The sequence below is a fragment of the Telmatherina bonti genome (assembly GCF_933228915.1).
Source record: "Telmatherina bonti genome assembly, chromosome: 11".
Classification (NCBI taxonomy): Eukaryota; Metazoa; Chordata; class Actinopteri; order Atheriniformes; family Telmatherinidae; genus Telmatherina; species Telmatherina bonti.
This window is the reverse complement of record NC_136629.1, coordinates 6912158-6936142: the sequence shown is the minus strand read 5'-3', so window position 1 is coordinate 6936142 and position 23985 is coordinate 6912158. Positions and strand designations below refer to the sequence as shown.

The 23985-nt window shown below is 48.0% G+C and overlaps 1 protein-coding gene across 1 annotated transcript; it reads right to left on the bottom strand.

Annotated features, from left to right (window-relative positions):
• Positions 1-6032: 6032 nt before the first annotated feature.
• On the bottom strand, positions 6033-18206 carry LOC306762014 (solute carrier family 22 member 7-like; the record flags this gene model as incomplete). Its single annotated transcript, XM_079248365.1, has 10 exons — positions 6033-6060; positions 11540-11742; positions 13028-13140; positions 13299-13513; positions 13635-13744; positions 14038-14158; positions 15947-16115; positions 16214-16368; positions 17643-17746; positions 17826-18206. The coding sequence occupies 10 exons, from the start codon at positions 18204-18206 to the stop codon at positions 6033-6035; spliced, it is 1599 nt and encodes a 532-aa protein (XP_079104491.1).
• Between the last annotated feature and the right edge of the window lie 5779 nt (positions 18207-23985).

Below are 23985 nucleotides of genomic sequence, written 5' to 3'. Positions count from 1 at the left end.
GACTGGTTCAAAATAAATCCAAGAATCCGAAAAAGATGAATAAACTAGCCGGGTTTTAGAAAAGGTCAACTAATATAATGATATTTAAAAGTTTGAAACTTAACGTAACACATGATGTTTCATACGTAACACAAAGACACACGACTGGTGTGTCTGATACAGCGCTTTGGCCAAACCTAACAACACACACAGAAGAAGACAAAAGGACTTACAATGGCTGTGGTTAAATGACATTTTTTAAATTTGGAATAAATAAATGTTCACAGAATTTATTTGCCTTTAGTTTGGTGAACTGGGAGGGCTTCTGATTGGACAGAGGGCGGACGTGACGTACTTAAACGTAAACTGCTTCTTATCTTTTAAAATATGTTATGAAAAACTACATGATCAGAACCATTTTCACTTCGGTTTAGATTATAACTTTGAAGCAGCAGCTCGACACGAGGAGACGACTTCACTGTTTTCAGCAGCTGAGGAGGAGGAGGAAGACAAAGTACCGGAGAAACTACGGGGAATATGTGTGTCATTGGGACGAGACAAGGTAGCGAACTATCAGAATGAACTTAATTCACATGACAGACGAATTAATCTGTTTGGATTTATAACAGGAATTTACCAGCCACTTACTTTTTATTAGGTTTAATTCCAAAATGGCCACGTTTGCGTTGGAGTTTTGACTCTGAATAAAAGTTAATTCTGCTTTAAACTGGTAAAAAATCATGATGTAAACGCCGAATTCTGAAGGAAAAAGCCAATTGGGAATTAAACTGACGATGACGCAGGTATTCCACGTGTTGTTTTGCCTGTTTGGTAGTCTATCTTCTCTTCGTCGGCTGCTGCTTTAACATTATAATCAGCAGTGGAGTTATTCAGGAACAAACCAGAGAAGAAGAGGGACAGGAAGAAGACAATACAGAAAAAATCACCAAATAAAAAGCATCTGAAAAAGATGCTGAAGACGTCTAGAACAGAAAAAAAGCTTTGGTTTCAACTCTTCTTCTTCTGCTGGACGGTTGTAAATGATTTTATACCAATAAATAACCAACTGTTGTCAAAACACGGAAGCGAACTCTGAACTCAGCACGGCCCTCTAGTGGAGGAACAGACTTATTAACTATGGAAACGTATGGAAATATGAGCACGGTGACGTATGAAAACATTTAAAACGGACTGTTTCTGTATGAAATGAAGAAATGGGCCTTTAGCTGCGTTCAGTAAACAAGTTCTCCCGAAACAACCCATAAACGCAGCGTAGACCTGACCTGACCCCCCTTTTCATCAGAGACGTCTGCATGGAGACGGTTCACGCCTGGATCCTGGATGATCACAGCTAGAGAGGATTGACGACACCTTCCTTGACTGTTTTATTTTTCACACAGCTGCACCTCCATCTCATTGTTGCTCTGCTACAATCATGATGGAGCTCTTCTTTGCTCTCTTCACACCAACGTACATTTGGAAGTCACTGATTCAGTTTAAAAAGGAACTAAGTTTAGCTTGTTGGAAGGACCAGTCACGTCTGCGTGAGATTCTGATGAGTTTTTCCCTTCCAGAATCAGGTTGTTACCACCCTCTGAAGACTGAATCTGACCAGCTGAGGACAGAAATAGCCGCCGTGAGGCCTCTTATGGCTGACAGCGCTGCAGTGACAACAGCTGTCGTCGTCTCCATTGGCAACCACTCAGGCAACAGCAGCACACCTGCTGCAGTTCAGGTTGCCACGGTGATCAGCTGGTTGACGTTCTGCATCGGGCTGCCCGCCATCGGTCTCGCCATTTACACCCTGAAGAATCTGTCCAAAGGTTTGACTAAACTTCATAAAGTCCCATAAATGAACCCTTTAACGTCTGAACAAAGAAAACACGGGCAGAAAATTCACATTTTTAACGAAAATGATTTTTGTTCATTTACAGTTCATGTGAAGTTGTAGTGCAGAATGTGTCCACTAGAGGGCAGAAGACAAGCCTCAGATTGTGTTCAACAGGGTTTTGAGTTAAGTTTTTACTATAAAGTTATGGAAAAGGCGTCAGAAACTGTATCCCAGCCAGCGTGTCCATGTTGGGCCTTAGGAGCTAAATCTGGGCTGGAGATAATGGTCCAAGTTGGTTCTGACTGGGTTTAAGCTGGGGCCCAACTTGAGGTCCACGTTGCTTGCCCACATGGTCCCGCTGTGCCCACCTAAGCCCACCTACATCTCTTTTTGTGCTCATTCAGCCCACATGGGATTGACATAACAAGCCCATGTAAGTTCAAACCCATTCAGAACCCACACAGACCCAGTTTTAGCTTCATGGACCTGCTGGCTGGGACGTCTCAGCCATCGCACATCAGACTTTAAAAGGCTGAAACATGTTTAGTTTGAGTTCATAGTGTCAGTGTTATCCCTCACAGATCGTGTAGGAGTTGTACGTCCGTGCAGCATGAATCAGCTGGTTCTATATGAAGATGGAGTAATATTCCAGTAGAAGTCATTACTCCTGTATTTCTATTCTTAGGTGAAGCTAAAATTCCCATGCCTGTCATGTTTCTGCTGGTGTCTGACATCATCAGTGTCTTCGGCCGTCCCCGTGTGGACCAGGGTATGGCAGACGACACCGTCTTCTCCTCTAACACCAGCGACTTCATCTTTTATTTCGGTGTCGTCAGCAACATCACTCTCATGCTGTTCATAGCTCAGGAGCGCCACGTCCTGGTGTCCTACCCGCAGTGTCTGGGCTGCTGCAGGAGCATCAAGCAGTCTGCTGCAGTCACCCTGCTGGCATGGGCCGCCCCCTTCGCCGTCCTCACGCTCGCCGTGTTGCAATACAACCTCTGGTTTGCAGTGGCTCTGCTCGCTCCTTTCCCTTTCCTCCTTTTCTTTGCTGTGGATGCTTGGAGAGCCTTTCTCTGCTCACGATCCATCTCACCAAGTCCAGACAGGAGGAGGATGGTGTGGGGGATCACTGCAGTCTGGGCCAATTACACCTTCCTCTACTCCCCCTTCATCCTCAGTGTCCTCCTGGACGCTTTGTCCTTTAAGGCGCCGGTGCGCTACCTGGGCCTGGTGTCACACCTGCTGCTCTACCTCAGCCCGATGGTGGATCCCTTCCTCTATATACTGATGAACAGAGGGATAAAAGAGGTGCTGCAGGCTCTGCCTTGCTGTCAAAAGTCAACAGAGAAGCAGAACAGGACCCCCACAGTGGACACTGTGGCTGAAACCGTAGAGACAAGATTCTGAAGACACATCTAATACTTAAACTAGGAACCATTTCAACCCCTACTAGATTATTAGGAGCGTAAAACAAGTAAAAACTTTGCACATGAGGATGACTGTGTCATAATATCACTGGACTAACATAAACTGTCACATAAACCCCCTGACAGTGGTGTGGGGGCCGCTCAGCACTCTTTGGGTTTGGCATCACCACGGATGTGTGAACCATCGGGACAACAGAGACGATAAAGCTCGTCAACACCAGCCGAAGTCCTGAACTCTTACAAAGTCAAGTGAAAAACTCAGTGGGGTGAAAGTCCAACGTCTGGAACTATTGGCTGTTACAGGTCAGGTGACTGCAGGCTGCCGATGGTGCAAACATCCGAACGTCATTTCTGATGAGGTTTTAAATAAAACCCAACACAGGGAGTTAAATAAAAAACATGGTATTCGTTTTAGATCTTTGCTGTAGCTGGACTGAGATGTTCTATTCTACTCTATTCTATTCTATTCTTTTCTAGAATCATTTAGCAGAAACTTTTATCCAAAGCGACGTACATCTGAGCGAGGACAATAAAAGTCAGAAATCAAACAGAGGACATGATGGATGAGTGTGACTGCTGTGGGTCCAGTTGGACGCAGGTGTTGCCATGTAGTGCTGCAGGCAGGCCCTTTCCCTCCCTGCAATAGTCTCTTTGTTAAAATACAAGCAACAATTGATCCCACAGCATCGTCTTGGGCGCAGCTTATTCAGTGCTGAATTGTCACAAAGAACTGGACAAAGTTTTTCAGCTCAATAGAAGAGTTATTTTTTTAGTCTCAAGGCTTTCTTATGTATACATCTTTAAATTATTACTTTATAAATCCATCAAGGATGAAGCTTTCATATGTATATATTTTAGTGTTTAAAAGTAGTTTCTTTTAGTTGGAAATGTTCAAATAAAAACAATGAAAATGAGACGTGACACTCAGATCTGTCGCCTCACAGCAAGAGGCTTCAAACTTTCTATGTGGAGTTTGTATGTTCTCTCTGCACATGTGTAGGGTCTCACCTGGTTCTCCATCTTCCTTCCAGATCCAGAAACAAACATGCAACTGGTGACTCTAGAAATAAGTATAAAGGTCTATTTGTGCTGGACAGTTGTGTCCATCTCTTCCGTCGTTACATTTGTAATTTGGTCCATTTTCAAGGGGCTTAGCTATTTGTCACTTGATGCAGAAAGTGGAGCAATACCACAAGAACTCGAGGGGGTAGTGTTGAGTTCTACGGCTGACACGCAACCAGAGAAAGAAAAAAACCCAGAGAAGACGAGGAAAAGGAAGAAGTTGACAAAGAAATCTGAATAAGACACTAAATGAAGTTGAGAACACCAAACTTTGTTGTTTACTTCTTCCTCTGGTGTTTTTAGATGATTGTTAACTTCATAAAGGTGCATGGTAATGCACCAAACTCAGCACTGCCCACTAGTGGATGAACCAACTGAACAACATGGCAACAAAAAGATGCATGGAAGTATGAGGATGACAATGTAGGAAAATGTTTAACACCAAAGTCCTCGTTTACATCTGTGAGAGAGCAGATATGGATCTTAAATGGATATATACATATATATATATATATATATATATATATATATATATATATATATATATATATATATATATATATATATATATATATATATATATATATATGTATGTATATATATATATATATATATATATATATATATATATATATATATATATATATATACATATATATATATATATACATATATATATATATATACATATATATATATATACATATATATATATATATATATATATATATATATATATACATATATATATATATACATATATATATATATATACATATATATATATATATATATATATATATATATATATATATATATATATATATATATATATACATATATATATATATATACATATATATATATATATATATATATATATATATATATATATATATATATATATATATATATATATATATACATATATATATATATATACATATATATATATATATATATATATATATATATATATATATATATATATATATATATATATATATATATGTATATATATATATATATATATATATATATATATATATATATATATACGTACACTGCTCAAAAATAAAGGGAACACCTAAACAACACATTGTAACTCCAAATCAACCACACTTTTGTGAAATGTAATTGTCTACTTAGGAAGCAACACTGATTCACAATCAGTTCCACCTGCTGTTGTGCAAATGGAATAGACAACAGGTGGAAATTATAGGCAATTGGCAAGACGCACCCAATAAAGGAGTGGTTCTGCAGACCACTTCTCAGTCCCGATGCTTTCTGGCTGATGTTTTGGTCACTTCTGAATGCTGGCGGTGCTTTCACTCTAGTGGTAGCATGAGACGGAGTCTACAACCCACACAAGTGGCTCAGGTAGTGCAGCTCATCCAGGATGGCACATCAGTGCCAGCTGTGGCAAGAAGGTTTGTTGTGTCTGTCAGCGTAGTGTCCAGAGCATGGAGGCGCTACCAGGAGACAGGCCAGTACATCAGGAGATGTGGAGGAGGTCGTGGGAGGACAACAACCCAGCAGCAGGACCGCTACCTCCTTCTTTGTGCAAGGAGGAACAGAAGGAGCACTGCCAGAGCCCTGCAAAATGAGCTCCAGCAGGACACAAATGTGCACGTGTCTGCTCAAAGAGTCAGAAACAGACTCTATGAGGGTGGTATGAGGGCCCGACATCCACAGGGTGCTTACAGCCCAACCAAGCTGAAGAAGGAGTCCTATCGGGCCTTCTTGGCCTGTGAGACTCTGAAGGCAGCTGAGAGGTATTGACAGGGAAAGTAACCATGTGGCTATGGCCATTGCCAAGGCAAAAACTCAGGCATGGGAGGAGTTCAGCGAGGCCATGGAGAACAACTTCCTGGTTCTTTGTCCACCATCCGGCAACTCAGGAGGGGCAAGCAGTGCTCCGTCAATACTGTGTACAGTGGAGATAGGGAGCTGCTGACCTCAACTCGGGACGTCATGGGTCGGTGGAGGGAATACTTCGAAGACTTCCTCAATCCTACCAACACGTCTTCTGATGAGGAATAAGAGCTGGGGGACTCAGAGGGGGGGCTCTTCTATCTCTGGGGCTGAGGTGGTTAAAAAACTCCTTGATGTCAAAGCCCCGGGGGTGGATGAGATCTGCTCGGAGTTCCTTAAGGCTCTGGATGCTGTGGGGCTGTCCTGGCTGACACGTCTCTGCATCGTCCCGTGGAATAGTATCTGGATACAGGAATGTTGTGCAGGATTATTCCTCATTGTGAGATAGGACCATTTTCAGTATATCTGCATATATAGCAGAATATCCACATCAAATGGTGAGAAAATCCAGAAGAAGTTCCCAACAGGTTTTTCCAAGATTTTATAGATGTGGATCCCGGCAACATTCTGGATACTACCATCCAGAACAGTAACAACGTTTTTATATATATATATATATATATATATATATATATATATATATATACACACACACACACATATGTACACATACATACACACATCACTGTGGGGACAAGAAGGTGTCACGTTTGGACCGTCATTTTCCCACAGCGACCCACCACATCACTTTTAGGTCATGTTTTTGTGTTTAGGTTTCTAAACATGTAAAAGTGTTTTAGAAACTTTTAAAAGCTACATAAAGTTACTTTATTGATGATCAAAGTGTTTCATGGATTCAGAACCTAGTAAAAGTGTTATTATATTTTTGGAATAATATTTTGTACCTCCCAGCCACCGTAGTCTGGAGATGCCTACGAGTTTCCAAGAAACTTTGGTTACTTATTGATGGGAGGTGAAACATCTTCTTGATCTGGGTAATGGAAATCCAGCTGCTTTCATTCAAACTGAGGATTAACACGACGTGAAGAAACACCAACATCATGTTTCATGCAAACAGAATAAATCAGCGGTTGACATGACAACAATGTTTCCACTTTCATACTTTATTTTAACAACTTTGAAATATGGTTATGTGGAACGAAGTGAACCATTAGAAAATCCCAGTTAGAGGTCAGACCTCCAGCACAGCAGCTCATTTCCAGTCGATGTTCTGGTCCTACATCTATCCTATATGGATCCAATATCTGATTCCAGATTTATTGATAATGAATCCACAGTGTCTTTGCTACATTGTGGTGTTTGTTCCATGTTGGTTCTCTTGCAGTGATGAAATGTTGTTCCCATTCTGGATGGTAGCATGGATGGTAGCATCCAGAATGTTGTTCCTGTTCTGGATGGTAGCATGGATGGTAGCATCCAGAATGTTGTTCCTGTTCTGGATGGTAGCATGGATGGTAGCATCCAGAATGTTGTTCCCATTCTAGATGGTAGCATGGATGGTAACATCCAGAATGTTACCGTTCTGGATGGTAGCATCCAGAATGTTGTTCCCGTTCTGGATGGTAGTATCCAGAATGTTGTTCCCGTTCTGGATGGTAGCATGGATGGCAGCATCCAGAATGTTGTTCCCGTTCTGGATGGTAGCATCCAGAATGTTGTTCCCATTCTGGATGGTAGCATCCAGAATGCTGTTCTCGTTCTGGATGGTAGCATGGATGGTAGCATCCAGAATGTTGTTCCCATTCTGGATGGTAGCATCCAGAATGCTGTTCTCGTTCTGGATGGTAGCATGGATGGTAGCATCCAGAATGTTGTTCCCATTCTAGATGGTAGCATGGATGGTAACATCCAGAATGTTACCGTTCTGGATGGTAGCATTCAGAATGTTGTTCCCGTTCTGGATGGTAGTATCCAGAATGTTGTTCCCGTTCTGGATGGTAGTATCCAGAATGTTGTTCCCGTTCTGGATGGTAGCATGGATGGTAGTATCCAGAATGTTGTTCCCGTTCTGGATGGTAGCATCCAGAATGTTGTTCCCGTTCTGGATGGTAGCATGGATGGTAGCATCCAGAATGTTGTTCCCGTTCTGGATGGTAGTATCCAGAATGTTGTTCCCGTTCTGGATGGTAGCATGGATGGTAGTATCCAGAATGTTGTTCCCCTTCTGGATGGTAGCATGGATGGTAGTATCCAGAATGTTGTTCCCCTTCTGGATGGTAGCATGGATGGTAACATCCAGAATGTTGTTCCCGTTCTGGATGGTAGCATCCAGAATGTTGTTCCCATTCTGGATGGTAGTATCCAGAATGTTGTTCCCGTTCTGGATGGTAGTATCCAGAATGTTGTTCCCCTTCTGGATGGTAGCATGGATGGTAGTATCCAGAATGTTGTTCCCGTTCTGGATGGTAGCATCCAGAATGTTGTTCCCATTCTGGATGGTAGTATCCAGAATGTTGTTCCCGTTCTGGATGGTAGTATCCAGAATGTTGTTCCCCTTCTGGATGGTAGCATGGATGGTAGTATCCAGAATGTTGTTCCCGTTCTGGAAGGTAGCATGGATGGTAACATCCAGAATGTTGTTCCCGTTCTGGATGGTAGCATCCAGAATGTTGTTCCCATTCTGGATGGTAGTATCCAGAATGTTGTTCCCGTTCTGGATGGTAGTATCCAGAATGTTGTTCCCCTTCTGGATGGTAGCATGGATGGTAGTATCCAGAATGTTGTTCCCGTTCTGGAAGGTAGCATGGATGGTAACATCCAGAATGTTGTTCCCATTCTGGATGGTAGCATGGATGGTAGCATCCAGAATGTTGTTCCTGTTCTGGATGGTAGCATGGATGGTAGCATCCAGAATCTTGCTCCCGTTCTGGATGGTAGTATCCAGAATGTTGCTGGTGTGGCAGTATTAGATGGGTAGTTGTGTTGCTGGCCAATCAGCTGATGGGGGCGACATATTTAAACAGCAGAGCCAGGTACTGACAGCAAGCGCTCACCTGTGTGACTGATTGACTGCGCAACTTCCGGCCATCACTAAGGTCCCTCGCTGCTTCAAAGCGGAGTTGGCCGTATATTTGCATCGCTGTGGTAGGTCTCTTAGTTGGGCTTCTTATATTTGAAGTAGTATACATGTTTAAGTGGCTGTTTTCATAGGTAGCGCACCATGCTGCGTCTTCTCCTGCTCGCGACTCCTCTACGAGACTAACGCTGCATCCTGGTATGTAAATCTGATACAGGGGGGCTGATTTTCTACTTGCATGGGACACTTACTTTACTGTTTTTTTATTCTAGGGGAAAATCTGAGATCTGTAAAGCACAGCGGTTCTGCAGTCAGCTGAATGCTATAATGCACTGGATGTGCCTTGGTTGACTACTGCTCTGCTGATCTCCCTAACATTGCTGCTGCTTTGCTTACTGTTAAAGAACTGCTTGGTTTTATGAAATTCGCCGGTGCTGACGTGGCGGAGATATTACCCGCTCCACCAAGCTGGAGTTTGCGCTGCTTCGCCTTCACGGCTGCTGCGTTGGAGTCTACAAAGATTGTGCATTAGAGGCGATGTGTCACTACTCGTTGACCTGCAGCTGTTCCTTTTTTTTTTATTGTGTTAAGTGTGTTTTAACATTTTTGTTTCTTTTTATTCCTAGTGGTCTGAGAGCTTGTGGTGGCCATGGTGCTGCCTTGGTGTCAGATCCTGTTTGGTGTGATTACCCACTCCCTGTTTTGCATGTTCATCACGTGTGCCTGTGTTGTGTGTCTTGGGAGAACGGAACAAGTCCTTCACGTGTGCCTGGGGTGGCCCTTACTGTTTTGTCAGATTCCTCCACCTTGGCTTAGCCCACTCATCCCCCCCGATAAGCTCAATGCAGACTCTTTTTTTTTTAGGTAATTGTTTATCTTAATGTTTGTTTAAATAAAATTATTTCTTTTATAATCGGACACTTGTCTCAAGCCTCTTTTAGTAAAACGAACCTGAAGGCCTTGAGGTCGGGGTTGCTTACATTAATCTCTGGGTGAAAGTCCCAGAGTGGCGTTGTCAAAACTTAATGCACACACTTCCCCCGTCTCGCCACACTGGGATCCGCATCTATCTTGGAGAACCTGTTGGGAACTTATTCTGCATTTTCTCACCATTTAATGTGGATATACTGATAAATATGTAGATATACTGAAAATGGTCTTATCTCACAATGAGGAATAATCCTGCACAACATTCCTGTATCCAGATACGATTCCAGATCACTCCCAACCTTTAATGGCGTCTAAGTTAGACCAGGACCTGTTCTCAGAAACACATTGTGCCGATCCCTCCAGGAGTTTTTATGTAAAGTTGCTGACAGACAGATGGATGGATAAATGCAGGCTAAAACATGCCATCCTCAGGTTTGGATTGCAAGAAAACATCCGAAGACTCTCCAGGCAGAGAGATGGTGGGATTTTTTCTGAAATGAAACAAAATAATGCAGCAGAGATATGTAATGTGACTACAGACTTTTCTCGCTTGTTTAGGCTTCTGAAAGTCAGATTTTATGGCTTGGTTTGATTTTGATTATACTTTTATCCCACCATTGAACAATACAAATGTAAAAAAAAAACTAAACAAACAAACAAATGAAACACTGAAAATGGCAAAGGTAACACAAATATTGCATTTATAATTAAAAGCCAGTGTCCCTGATACAAAGATTTTTCAATTCCGAGAGACAAACTATGACTTTAGAGACACCTGCAGATTCACAGTACCAAGGGCCAAAAAACTAAAACTAAAAGGACATGTTTATCTGTTGTTGGGATTTCTTAATGGAATGATGCTGATAGAAGTTAGAAGATAGAAGGTCATGTGATACGTTTTGGTTTTCAAAAAGAAGGTTCTTAAGGTAATATGAGAGTTATTTGTGAATTATACATTTTATGCGTTTGCTTCATGACTCTTCCGTTTGACTGTTTACTGGTGATTAGTTTTTCAGTTTGTTTATATTTTTCCTGTTTGTTTATTTTCTTGTTTTTGTTTTGACTTTTTTAATTTTGTAATACTTGTATATGTTGATGGGTAGCTTAATTTCTTCAATAGGACAGGCTTAAATAAGAGCATTATGCTTTTGCCTGTGCCTTTCAGCCACTATACAATGTTATGTTGGTATTAAATACATTGGTTGTACTGTGATGGACTGGCGAGCTGTCCAGGGTGTACCCTGCCTCTCGGCCAAAGGCTGCTGGGATAGGCTCCGGCTTCCCCGCGACCCTTAATCAGACTAAGCGGTTTGTAAAATGAATGAACATTTGTTGTATATTCTGTGACTAATAAAAGAAAAAGGTGTGAAACCTTGTTTTTAGTTTGAAAATTTGAGTTGTTTTCAATTACTAGATGTCACCAGAGCTCGACATTGCACGGATGAATTTACTAACCCTGACATCTCTATGTCGTCGATGGTCTCTGGCAGCGTTGCATTCAGGGTTTCCGGGAGGAGCAGAGACACCAGGCCAGAGACTATGGCCACAGAGCAGATGATGATCTGAGGAAGAAGGGTCCAAACGTCCTCCAGCAGCAGGATGAGCGGCGCCACTGATACGCCCAGGCGGCTCACGAAGCTGGTGTAACCCAAAGCATTCTGCCTGGAAAGACACGAGTGAAACGTCTGTCAGTGTTTGTTGGAGGACGGAAAGGTTTGGGAGGCTCATGGGTTTGTTTTTTTACTCGTAATCAGCCAGGACTGGAAGAAGTTTTCACTGCTAAGAAGTTTAACAAAGAAATCAAACAAACTCAGAAAAATGTATAAATGCAAAGTTATAAATTATTAGCAGCAAATCTTTGTGCGGAAGGAAGGCGATGCAGTAAGTCTTCCTGACTGGGTACATCACTGGGGACTTCAGGTCCAAACAGTTCTGAAACTAATCAGACCTTTTCAACAACATGTTCCCCTCCTCGCCTGGGGAGGCGCTGCATCAAGCATTACTGAAGGGGAAGACCAGACAACCACTGGTTTCTCGTGCACACCAGTTAAACACGGAGCTGCATTTCTTCAACATGTCCGCCTGCTATTTCTCTGCTCCAGAGCCACCTATCCTCCTGTGTTTACCCACAATGCCGTGCACTGAACCCACTACGCGCCTTGTGTTGTGGTCTTCCTGTATCTGGCCTTCTTGAAGCGTACAGAGACCTGCGTTTGTTGGGGGAGTCTGATTCTTTGATCCTCCCACCCCAGTAAGCAGGCTAGGATTATAAAGGGTGGAGCCTGTACACCATGACATCACCACCAGCAGCCTGCACTGCGTGTTTTCTCTTCTTCAGATCTTCTCTGTGAACCACAGGTGTCAAACTCCAGTCCTCAAGGGCCATTATCCTGCAGGGTTTTCTTGTCTCCATGCTCCAACGCACCTGATTGAAATGAATGAACAGGATGACAAGAAGCTGTTGGATCCATTTCATTTGAATCAGGTGTGTTGGAGCAGAGAAACAACAAAAACCTGCAGGAGGACTGGAGTTTGGCACCCCTGCTGGAAACCCTGCAAGTAGTTGTATGTGAAAATCTCAGTAAATACGCGGACCAGCAATCGTTCAGTGACGTAAATCTTTATTCTGATGCTCCAGCGAGTGTGTGTGAAGGTAATCACTATACAAGCATCTGCTTTACGTAGAGATGCTTCAGCTCTCACATAGAAAAAATGTCTTGACATATTCTGGTTTCAGGGGGCAGAAAGGTCCTCCACTGAAGCCAATACAGCACTTTAAAATAAAAAATATACCAACAATTAGTTTGTCATTTAACCGATCCCAAAATCTTTTTATGTGTAACCATGGTAACAGACCAAAGTCAACAGTCTGCTTTAGCCTCCACCTTAGCGGGGAAATAATTCACTTGCCTCCGCAGCTTCCAGACAAGCCAAGTGAAACACTGACCTGATGACTGTGGGGTAAAGTTCAGTCGTGTACAGGAACACGGTTGTAAAAGAAGCTTCTGAAAGGCCTTTTCCAAGAACTGCAACAACAGCCCGAACATGCCACAGATCTGCAAAGGTGAAGACATGCATGTGCAGATAACAAGAAAGAACGAAGCAAAAGGAGATGAACTGAATGCTAGCAGCCAGCCTTCGGCAATGGAAAATCCATAACGGAGCTATTTCTGATGCGGATCTCCCAGCCAGACTTTGGAAAAGAAGATCTGACCTTGTGGAATGAAGATGTTGGTGGCGACGCAGCTTCCTGTCAGGATCAGCGTGCCTGCTTGACACATCCTTCGCCCGAAGACGTTGAGAAAGCAGTAAATCATCAGCTTGGCGGGAACTTCCACGGCTGCGTAGATGAAGTGTGTGAGGTACATGTTCAGACCGAATCCACTGATGTTCAGACTGATTCCATAGTAAGTCGAGGCAACTCCGTACCTGCAGAGAAAGGTGAACGAGTTTTACTGCATGGGATACTCAAACGGAGCCTTGTCCCTTAATCAGGGGTATCGTTGAAGAGTGTCTGTGATTTTAGAGTGATTTCATGCACAGTACTCACCACACGATCCCAGACAGTAACGCTAACCGTCTCATCTGTGGGGTTTTGATCAGGTGAAGGTAATTGTAGTTTTTGTCCTGCTTTTCCAGGACTTCCATGTTGGAAAGAGTCTGTAGAGGAGGACAGACGTTACCACATCAAACTTTTATTCAAACTTAAATCCGGAGTCTCCTTGTGAGCTACCACCCTGCAGGTTTAAGTGTTTCCCTACTACAATGCACTTGATTTAAATGAAAAGGTTCTCCAACAACTTGTTGACATCTTGGATGGCAGCTCATGAGCAGTGGAGTTGGAGACCCCGGCTGTATGGGGCTTAAACATCCAGACTAAGGAAATGATTACGTCCATTTGAGAGGCGATATTATTATGATCAGATGTTGAACTGATTAAAAATGGAACTCACCTCAACTTTTAGCCTGGATAGCTTTTGTCTTTTGTTGATATTTGCACATCTGTCCAGGTAGAACTGGGCCTTTTCTGAGTTACCGTTGGCTAAAAGCCAGCGTGCAGATTCAGGGATCCACCTACAATCAGAACCATTAAACCTGCACCAGTTACCATTACAGACGGTTAGGGTTAGGGTTCGCTTGTTCATGGGTTCATCCTTTTATCAAGAAGGCTACCAGAGTAGATTTAAGTGTTTTAATGTTTAAAAACATTTTTTTAATCGTGTAACCTTTAAGGTTAAGACTCTACTGTCTACAGGAGGTTTGTTTCCCAGAAGATGTCACATTTCGTCACACCACAACAGGCCATTCAGCGTCTGGTCACTGCAGGGACAAATGAGTCTTCCAGTCTGACATGTCAGCAGCAGAAATCCGCACCCTGATGGAAGCAACCGGAACGCTTGGCGTGGCGGCTGATCTGGATCGGGACCCTTTGCAGATCAGTGAGGCTGTTATCTCTGCCAAGCAGGTGGCGGAGGTCTGTCTGTCCATCCGTCAGCAACATCATGTAAAAACTCCTGGAGGGATTTCATGGTGTTTTTCTGAGAATGGGAATGTCCGCATCGTTACAGCTTCCACCTGAACACAGCTTTTTGTTTCAGCTGATCTGCTCCGACCGGATGATCCAGAACTCTGGAAACCTTTATGTAGTTCATTGTTTTCTTACTTTGGAGCAGCAGGTGTATGCAGGAGAGAAATACCTGTGTTCAGTCCTGTGGCCTGTTGATTCACATAACTTTGCCTAATGAAGTTGTGCCAGGCTGGGGCCATGTAGAGCCCAGGCTAGGACCAAGCTGGGGCCATGTTAGGACCAAGCTGGGGCCAGGCTGGGGCCATGTAGAGCCCAGGCTAGGACCAAGCTGGGGGCCATGTTAGGACCAAGCTGGGGCCAGGCTGGGGCCATGTAGAGCCCAGGCTAGGACCAAGCTGGGGGCCATGTTAGGACCAAGCTGGGGCCAGGCTGGGGCCATGTAGAGCCCAGGCTAGGACCAAGCTGGGGGCCATGTTAGGACCAAGCTGGGGCCAGGCTGGGGCCATGTAGAGCCCAGGCTAGGACCAAGCTGGGGCCATGTTAGGGCCTGGCTGGGGCCATGTTAGGACCAAGCTGGGGCCAGGCTGGGGCCATGTAGAGCCCAGGCTAGGACCAAGCTGGGGGCCATGTTAGGACCAAGCTGGGGCCAGGCTGGGGCCATGTAGAGCCCAGGCTAGGACCAAGCTGGGGGCCATGTTAGGACCAAGCTGGGGCCAGGCTGGGGCCATGTAGAGCCCAGGCTAGGACCAAGCTGGGGGCCATGTTAGGACCAAGCTGGGGCCAGGCTGGGGCCATGTAGAGCCCAGGCTAGGACCAAGCTGGGGCCATGTTAGGGCCTGGCTGGGGCCATGTTAGGACCAAGCTGGGGCCAGGCTGGGGCCATGTAGAGCCCAGGCTAGGACCAAGCTGGGGGCCATGTTAGGACCAAGCTGGGGCCAGGCTGGGGCCATGTAGAGCCCAGGCTAGGACCAAGCTGGGGCCATGTTAGGGCCTGGCTGGGGCCATGTTAGGACCAAGCTGGGGCCAGGCTGGGGCCATGTAGAGCCCAGGCTAGGACCAAGCTGGGGCCATGTTAGGGCCTGGCTGGGGCCATGTTAGGACCAAGCTGGGGCCAGGCTGGGGCCATGTAGAGCCCAGGCTAGGACCAAGCTGGGGGCCATGTTAGGACCAAGCTGGGGCCAGGCTGGGGCCATGTAGAGCCCAGGCTAGGACCAAGCTGGGGCCATGTTAGGGCCTGGCTGGGGCCATGTTAGGGCCTGGCTGGGGCCATGTTAGGACCAAGCTGGGGCCATGTTGAGAAAACTTTCATTAATTGTTGTTTGCGCTCCACTTACCACCAGGTCAAAACTGCAAGCACCAACGGAGCAGTGACAGTCATGATCAGCTTCCTCCAGTCAGGAACCAGACAGGCAAAACCAGCCAGTAGCATGTTCCCTGCAGACCAGGCCAGGCTGCCAATCACGCCTATAAAGGACCTGTGGCCTGTGTCCACCCACTCGATGCCTGCAAGGAGAGTAAAGTCAGGAAGGTTTTGGTCATTTAGAGGTTGGACAAACAGTCCTTCAACATGCAGGATGCGATCTGTGGTGAACGCAGCTTACTGAGAACTATGGAGTTGATGCTGATTCCCGCCAGACCAAATCCTGTAAAGAATCTCAGCGTAGTGAACAGTGTGTAGGAGTTTGCAAACGCGCTGGAGAACCCAAAAACGATGGCCATGATGTAGGAGGCCAGGAGAGTGTTCCTCCGCCCATACCTGCAAAACAGGAGGTTTCCTGCAGGGCCTGAGAACATCTAGTTCCTCTCATTAAAGCCCCCAGGGATGGGGGGCAGCAGGACTAATCATCCGGTTTCACAGGTGTAACGTTGGGTCAGTGATGTAAATCTAGACGTGTCTGGTATCATCAGAAAGAGTCGAATCTCGGCTGAAAACTAATAAAAAGCATTTCTTTCCCCACCAGACACAGTTAAGAAAATTTAAAACACGCATTTAAAACTGTCGCCTCAAGCAGCTCGGGATGGGGGGGGCGAGTCCTGGTTTCGATGCAATCCAGTGGTTTTCCTTTAACCAGGCTGTTTGTTATTATCTGGCTTGTTATGACGTGCCTGTAAAGTGCGCTGAGACGACGTTGTTGTTAAATGGTGCTGTACAAATAAAGCTGAACTGAAGTGAACATTTCCGTTTGGTAACACGCTTTGGAAGCAGCAACGTTCCGCCTGCTTATGTGGGAACAGGTGTCTGCATCACAAACATTTCCTGCCTTACAGTTGATGACCGGCCATACCCATGTAAACATGAGGACGTCTGTGTAATTCTACTGTATCACATGGTTGGGCATGCCGATCGGCCAATCAGAGCCAAGGTTGTAGCCTCTCATGTTTTGGACTGAATTGTCGTGTTGCACCGCCATGTTAGACATTTGAGCTGATTTAGAATCAAGCCTGTAAATCGTTTCTGTCTTTTAACTTAATTTCTGCCTTTCAGCACTTAAAAAAAATCTCCATTTTACAGATTCTGTCAAACTGGACCAGAATGGACCAGAATGGCCAAACAGGGCCAAAATAGACAAACTGGGCCAAACTGTGACAAACTGGGCCAGAATGGACAAACTGGGCCAAACTAGACCAGAATGGCCAAACTGTGGCAAACTGGGCTAAACTGGGCCAGAATGGCCAAACGAGACCAAACTGAAAAAGGCCATGTCTTTATTAAAACCTCTAAAACAGATAATATCTACATGCTGACTCATGGTTTTCTGGTGGTTTTAATCCACTAAAGCAATTTGTTTATAAATTGCATGAAATCCAAAAAAATATTTCAGTGAGGAGAACATTCAGAAACGATTTGTGTCCTCAGTTGCTTCAACGCAGTGGCAGCTGTTGCTTTATGTCGATACCAGAACGGTTTATAGTTTATCATGACAAAGAAATAATTTATTATTTCTGTTTGTCATTTTCAACAGAAACTATGAAAGAAATGAGCTCACAGTGGTGGAGAAGAGAAAATAAAAGCCTCTAAAGGCATCATACTTATCACAGAGATATCCAAAGGTTATGGCCCCCGCCATCACCCCAAAGAAGAAAACTGTGCTTGTAGTTTTCGTCAGGCTCTTCCTGTCACAGACAAGGTCCCACTGAAAACAGCAGTAAGACAGAAAGGGGGATTCGTCTCTCCATGTCTGCACGCGGTGCGGGATAAAAGCGTGGCTGTACCTCTGTTGCAAGCGTGGAGGTGAAGGTAGAGTTGTGATAAACCCACCCACTCTGGCACTGCACTGTGGGGGGTTCGGTGCTGCTGGAAGTGTTGGATAGAAGCTGAAACTGTGGCTCTGCAAACATCTCGCAGGACTTCAGGTCTCCATCTTGTCCTGCAGGAATGCTGACGGTCAGCCGCTGCTGCTGAGATAAATTACCGAAGACTCCTCCGTCGTCCAGAGAGTCCAGGTCGCAGTGATGAGGGGGAACCGCAGCGATGAAGTTGTTCAGGAGGAAATGACAGGGAAGAACAATCCGAGGGCTGACCAGAAGGCTGATGATGATGAGTTGGAACGGCCCAAAACCGTTTATTTCTTCTAGGAGAGTTTCAAACTTCATCTTTGTCTTTCAGCTGTGAGGCGTAAAGCGGGAATAAACCAGCAGTTTTTCCAGACAAGACGAGGAAGGACGTGTGGTTAGTCGGCTTTGCTGATTATCATTGTGTCCTCTGGGAAGTGCAGCTGAGTTTCAGCTCTGCAGCCTTTTCTAGTCACCGACCTGATCATTAACTTCTGCACCTTTGGACACTGTAAAACTGTAAAATATTACAGGACAGACGCGGCTTGATGGGTTAGACATTGGACACGTTGTTGCACTGCGTGTTCAGCGCGCAGAGAAGAAGCCGCATGATGCAGAAGATCGAAGGCCAGAATACAGCGAGCCTCCAAGAGGATCATAGAAAACCACAATGATCCAAAGACCCTTTTTAAAGTCCTCAGCCTTTTACTTCGCCCTCCTAAAGACGCAGGTGAGACAGTAACACACCACGAGATGTATTTATTGTCTTTCATCACTGTCTTCATCCAAATATCTACGAGTTTAACTGACCTACAGTGTCAGGTCGAGCGGTGGACCCAAATGCAGAGAAGAGCCACAGGGATGCAGAGAAGAGCCACAGGGATGCAGATTCAAGGAGATTTATTTTAACCCAAGGAACTCTTGGACTGAAAACCAGGAGTGTATATACAGTTAACATAATGAGACATAAGTGTAATGAATCTACTAAATGAACCCAGGTGAATTTCAACAGGAAATCAATAAAGCTAAACAAGAACCAAGAGAACTAAACAGGAAAAACTACAAAATAAAACAGGAAACTAGAAATGAAGACACACAAAGAGTCCAAATCATGACCTACAGAGATCATACAGGTAGAGCAGAAAACTCCCATGTTAGCAAAGCCAGAACCGCCAAGCCTTTTTGTTGCGGCTTCCTTTTCCTATAGCCGCTGAGAGGTGTTGGGTCCTGTAATATTGGTGACGCGCTTCATCCTTCCAAAGATATGCTGGATCCAGTTGCGTTTTAAGATGGTTTATTTTTCATTGGGATCAGCGTTGCTTTATATATACAGAGAACGTGCTGTGATGACTTGATAGAAAATAAACCGGAATATTGAAGAAAACACACAAAAGGCTAAAGCAAATTACAAAGGAGAAAAGCGAAAAACGGTCAACAAAAATTACGGCTACCCAGCTGCCTCTCCCAAAAACCATTTCCCCAAGTGAGAGTGTACCTTTTAAAACTTTGCGCCACCCACATGCACTTACACCTAACTGCGCCCACACACGCACGCACTAACACCTGTATACGCCCACACACTCGCGCATAGTGCTCCACAGAATACATGTCTTCTATACACCAGCCCCTAATTATTGATTTCTACAATAATTCAACAAACATGGAATTAGAAGACAGTTATCACATAACCAATCCAAAAAAAAATAAAAAAAATAATATATATATATATATATATATATATATATATATATACACATATAGCATGAGTGTATCACAGTCTATGAAAATACAACATAGCAATTTTCTTTCTTCTGGTCACCATTTTGACCAGTAGGCTCAAAGTCACTTCAGTCAATAGATGGTCACGCCGGTCCAAAAAACAGCAAAAACAAAGTCACTAATTTTCCAGAGGACCAGGTGCGCTTATGCGCTATCTGCCTCCATCAACAGACACACCTTGGTAATAGGTCGGTCCAAACAGCTAGTCTTGGTTTTAAGCCGGACCTGGCGGACCAATCCCCTTTTATCAGGAAAAGTCTTCAACACTCGTCCCATAATCCAAGAGTTTCGAGGAGCTGTGCTGTCCACGATGATCACAACATCTCCAGGAATGAGATTCCGCTTGACTCCAGCCCAACGCTGGCGCTCCTGCATCAGAGGCAAGTATTCTTTAGTCCACCGTTTCCAAAAAAGGTCTGACATATACTGAACTTGTCTCCATCTCCTCTTAGCATAAACATCGGTTGGCTGGAATACTCCTGGTGGTAATAAAGGTAAGTTCTTTTGCAGCAGCAGGTGATTAGTGTCACGGTGGTTGTAGGGATGTGGACCCAAATGCAGGAGTCGGGAAGCCGGTATGCAGAAATCAGACATCATTTTAATCCATAACCAAGTGAAGGCCAAAACCAACAAATGAACCAGCAACACAAGACAAAAACTGGGGGGTATAAATACACAGAACACAATGAGACAGGTGAAGTAATTAACAAAATGAAACCAGGTGAACTCAATAACAGGAAATCAATGAAGCTAAACAAGAACCGAGGGAACTAAAAAGGAAAACTACAAAATAAAACAGGAACCCTGAAAACAAAGCAAAGGGAGAAACCCAAATCATGACAGTACCCTCCCCACAAGGGCCGGCCACCGGACGGCCCAAAAAGTTCAGAGTCCAGAGACTGGTGGGAGGAGGGGGCCCGGAGGAGGGACCAAGGGAAAAACCAAAGTCCAGGGGCACAAGTCCAGGGGAAGAGTCCAAACGGCCCAGCTCAGGAAACAGTCTGGGGCAGCCTCGGCTCTGGAGGACGGCCGGGAGGCCCAGACGACGGGGGCAGAAGGAGCGACCTCCTCGCCGGACACTGGAGACGGGGGAGAAGGAGCGACCTCCTCGCCGGACACTGGAGACGGGGGAGAAGGAGCGACCTCCTCGCCGGACACTGGAGACGGGGGAGAAGGAGCGACCTCCTCGCCGGACACTGGAGACGGGGGAGAAGGAGCGACCTCCTCGCCGGACACTGGAGACGGGGGAGAAGGAGCGACCTCCTCGCCGGACACTGGAGACGGGGGAGAAGGAGCGACCTCCTCGCCGGACACTGGAGACGGGGGAGAAGGAGCGACCTCCTCGCCGGGCGTTGGGGCCAGTGGAGGAGAATCCCAACCTGGGACCCCCTCGGGAACTCGGGACAGAGGAGGAGCGTCCCAACCTGGGACCCCCTCGGGAACTCGGGACAGAGGAAGAGCGTCCCAACCTGGGACCCCCCTCGGGAACTCGGGACAGAGGAGGAGCGTCCCAACCTGGGACCCCCTCGGGAACTCGGGACAGAGGAGGAGCGTCCCAACCTGGGACCCCCTCGGGAACTCGGGACAGAGGAGGAGCGTCCCGTCCTGGGACCCCCTCGGGAACATGGAGCAAGGGAGGAGCGTCCCAACCTGGGACCCCCTCGGGAACTCGGGACAAAAGAGGAGCGTCCCAACCTGGGACCCCCTCGGGAACTCGGGACAAAAGAGGAGCGTCCCAACCTGGGACCCCCTCGGGAACTCGGGACAGAGGAGGAGCGTCCCAACCAGGGACCCCCTCGGGAACTCGGGACAGAGGAGGAGCGTCCCAACCAGGGACCCCCTCGGGAACTCGGGACAGAGGAGGAGCGTCCCGTCCTGGGACCCCCTCGGGAACATGGAGCAAGGGAGGAGCGTCCCAACCTGGGACCCCCTCGGGAACATGGAGCAAGGGAGGAGCGTCCCAACCTGGGACCCCCTCGGGAACTCGGGACAAAAGAGGAGCGTCCCAACCTGGGACCCCCTCGGGAACTCGGGACAAAAGAGGAGCGTCCCAACCTGGGACCCCCTCGGGAACTCGGGACAAAAGAGGAGCGTCCCAACCTGGGACCCCCTCGGGAACTCGGGACAAAAGAGGAGCGTCCCAACCTGGGACCCCCTCGGGAACTCGGGACAAAAGAGGAGCGTCCCAACCTGGGACCCCCTCGGGAACTCGGGACAAAAGAGGAGCGTCCCAACCTGGGACCCCCTCGGGAACTCGGGACAAAAGAGGAGCGTCCCAACCTGGGACCCCCTCGGGAACTCGGGACAAAAGAGGAGCGTCCCAACCTGGGACCCCCCTCGGGAACTCGGGACAAAAGAGGAGCGTCCCAGCCTGGGACCCCCTCGGGAACTCGGGACAAAAGAGGAGCGTCCCAGCCTGGGACCCCCTCGGGAACTCGGGACAAAAGAGGAGCGTCCCAGCCTGGGACCCCCTCGGGAACTCGGGACAAAAGAGGAGCGTCCCAGCCTGGGACCCCCTCGGGAACTCGGGACAAAAGAGGAGCGTCCCGTCCTGGGACCCCCTCGGGAACTCGGGACAGAGGAGGAGCGTCCCGTCCTGGGACCCCCTCGGGAACTCGGGACAGAGGAGGAGCGTCCCGTCCTGGGACCCCCTCGGGAACTCGGGACAGAGGAGGAGCGTCCCGTCCTGGGACCCCCTCGGGAACTCGGGACAGAGGAGGAGCGTCCCGTCCTGGGACCCCCTCGGGAACATGGAGCAAGGGAGGAGCGTCCCGTCCTGGGACCCCCTCGGGAACTCGGGACAGAGGAGGAGCGTCCCGTCCTGGGACCCCCTCGGGAACTCGGGACAGAGGAGGAGCGTCCCGTCCTGGGACCCCCTCGGGAACTCGGGACAGAGGAGGAGCGTCCCAACCTGGGACCCCCTCGGGAACTCGGGACAGAGGAGGAGCGTCCCAACCTGGGACCCCCTCGGGAACTCGGGACAGAGGAGGAGCGTCCCAACCTGGGACCCCCTCGGGAACTCGGGACAGAGGAGGAGCGTCCCAACCTGGGACCCCCTCGGGAACTCGGGACAGAGGAGGAGCGTCCCAACCTGGGACCCCCTCGGGAACTCGGGACAGAGGAGGAGCGTCCCAACCTGGGACCCCCTCGGGAACTCGGGACAGAGGAGGAGCGTCCCAACCTGGGACCCCCTCGGGAACTCGGGACAGAGGAGGAGCGTCCCAACCTGGGACCCCCTCGGGAACTCGGGACAGAGGAGGAGCGTCCCAACCTGGGACCCCCTCGGGAACTCGGGACAGAGGAGGAGCGTCCCAACCTGGGACCCCCTCGGGAACTCGGGACAGAGGAGGAGCGTCCCAACCTGGGACCCCCTCGGGAACTCGGGACAGAGGAGGAGCGTCCCAACCTGGGACCCCCTCGGGAACTCGGGACAGAGGAGGAGCGTCCCGTCCTGGGACCCCCTCGGGAACATGGAGCAAGGGAGGAGCGTCCCGTCCTGGGACCCCCTCGGGAACATGGAGCAAGGGAGGAGCGTCCCGTCCTGGGCCCCCCCGGGAGCATGGAGCAAGGGAGGAGCGTCCCGTCCTGGGACCCCCTCGGGAACATGGAGCAAGGGAGGAGCGTCCCGTCCTGGGACCCCCTCGGGAACATGGAGCAAGAGAGGTGGACGAGCTCTGGGCGCTGGCGTGGGAGCCTGCAGCGCCGGAGACGTGGACCTGGGCGCTGGCGTGGGAGCCTGCAGCGCCGGAGACGTGGACCTGGGCGCTGGCGTGGGAGCCTGCAGCGCCGGAGACGTGGACCTGGGCGCTGGCGTGGGAGCCTGCAGCGCCGGAGACGTGGACCTGGGCGCTGGCGTGGGAGCCTGCAGCGCCGGAGACGTGGACCTGGGCGCTGGCGTGGGAGCCTGCAGCGCCGGAGACGTGGACCTGGGCGCTGGCGTGGGAGCCTGCAGCGCCGGAGACGTGGACCTGGGCGCTGGCGTGGGAGCCTGCAGCGCCGGAGACGTGGACCTGGGCGCTGGCGTGGGAGCCTGCAGCGCCGGACGGGTTCTGGGCGCTGGTGTGGGAGCCTGCAGCGCCGGAGACGTGGACCCGGGCGCTGGCGTGGGAGCCTGCAGCGCCGGAGACGTGGACCCGGGCGCTGGCGTGGGAGCCTGCAGCGCCGGAGACGTGGACCCGGGCGCTGGCGTGGGAGCCTGCAGCGCCGGAGACGTGGACCCGGGCGCTGGCGTGGGAGCCTGCAGCGCCGGAGACGTGGACCCGGGCGCTGGCGTGGGAGCCTGCAGCGCCGGAGACGTGGACCCGGGCGCTGGCGTGGGAGC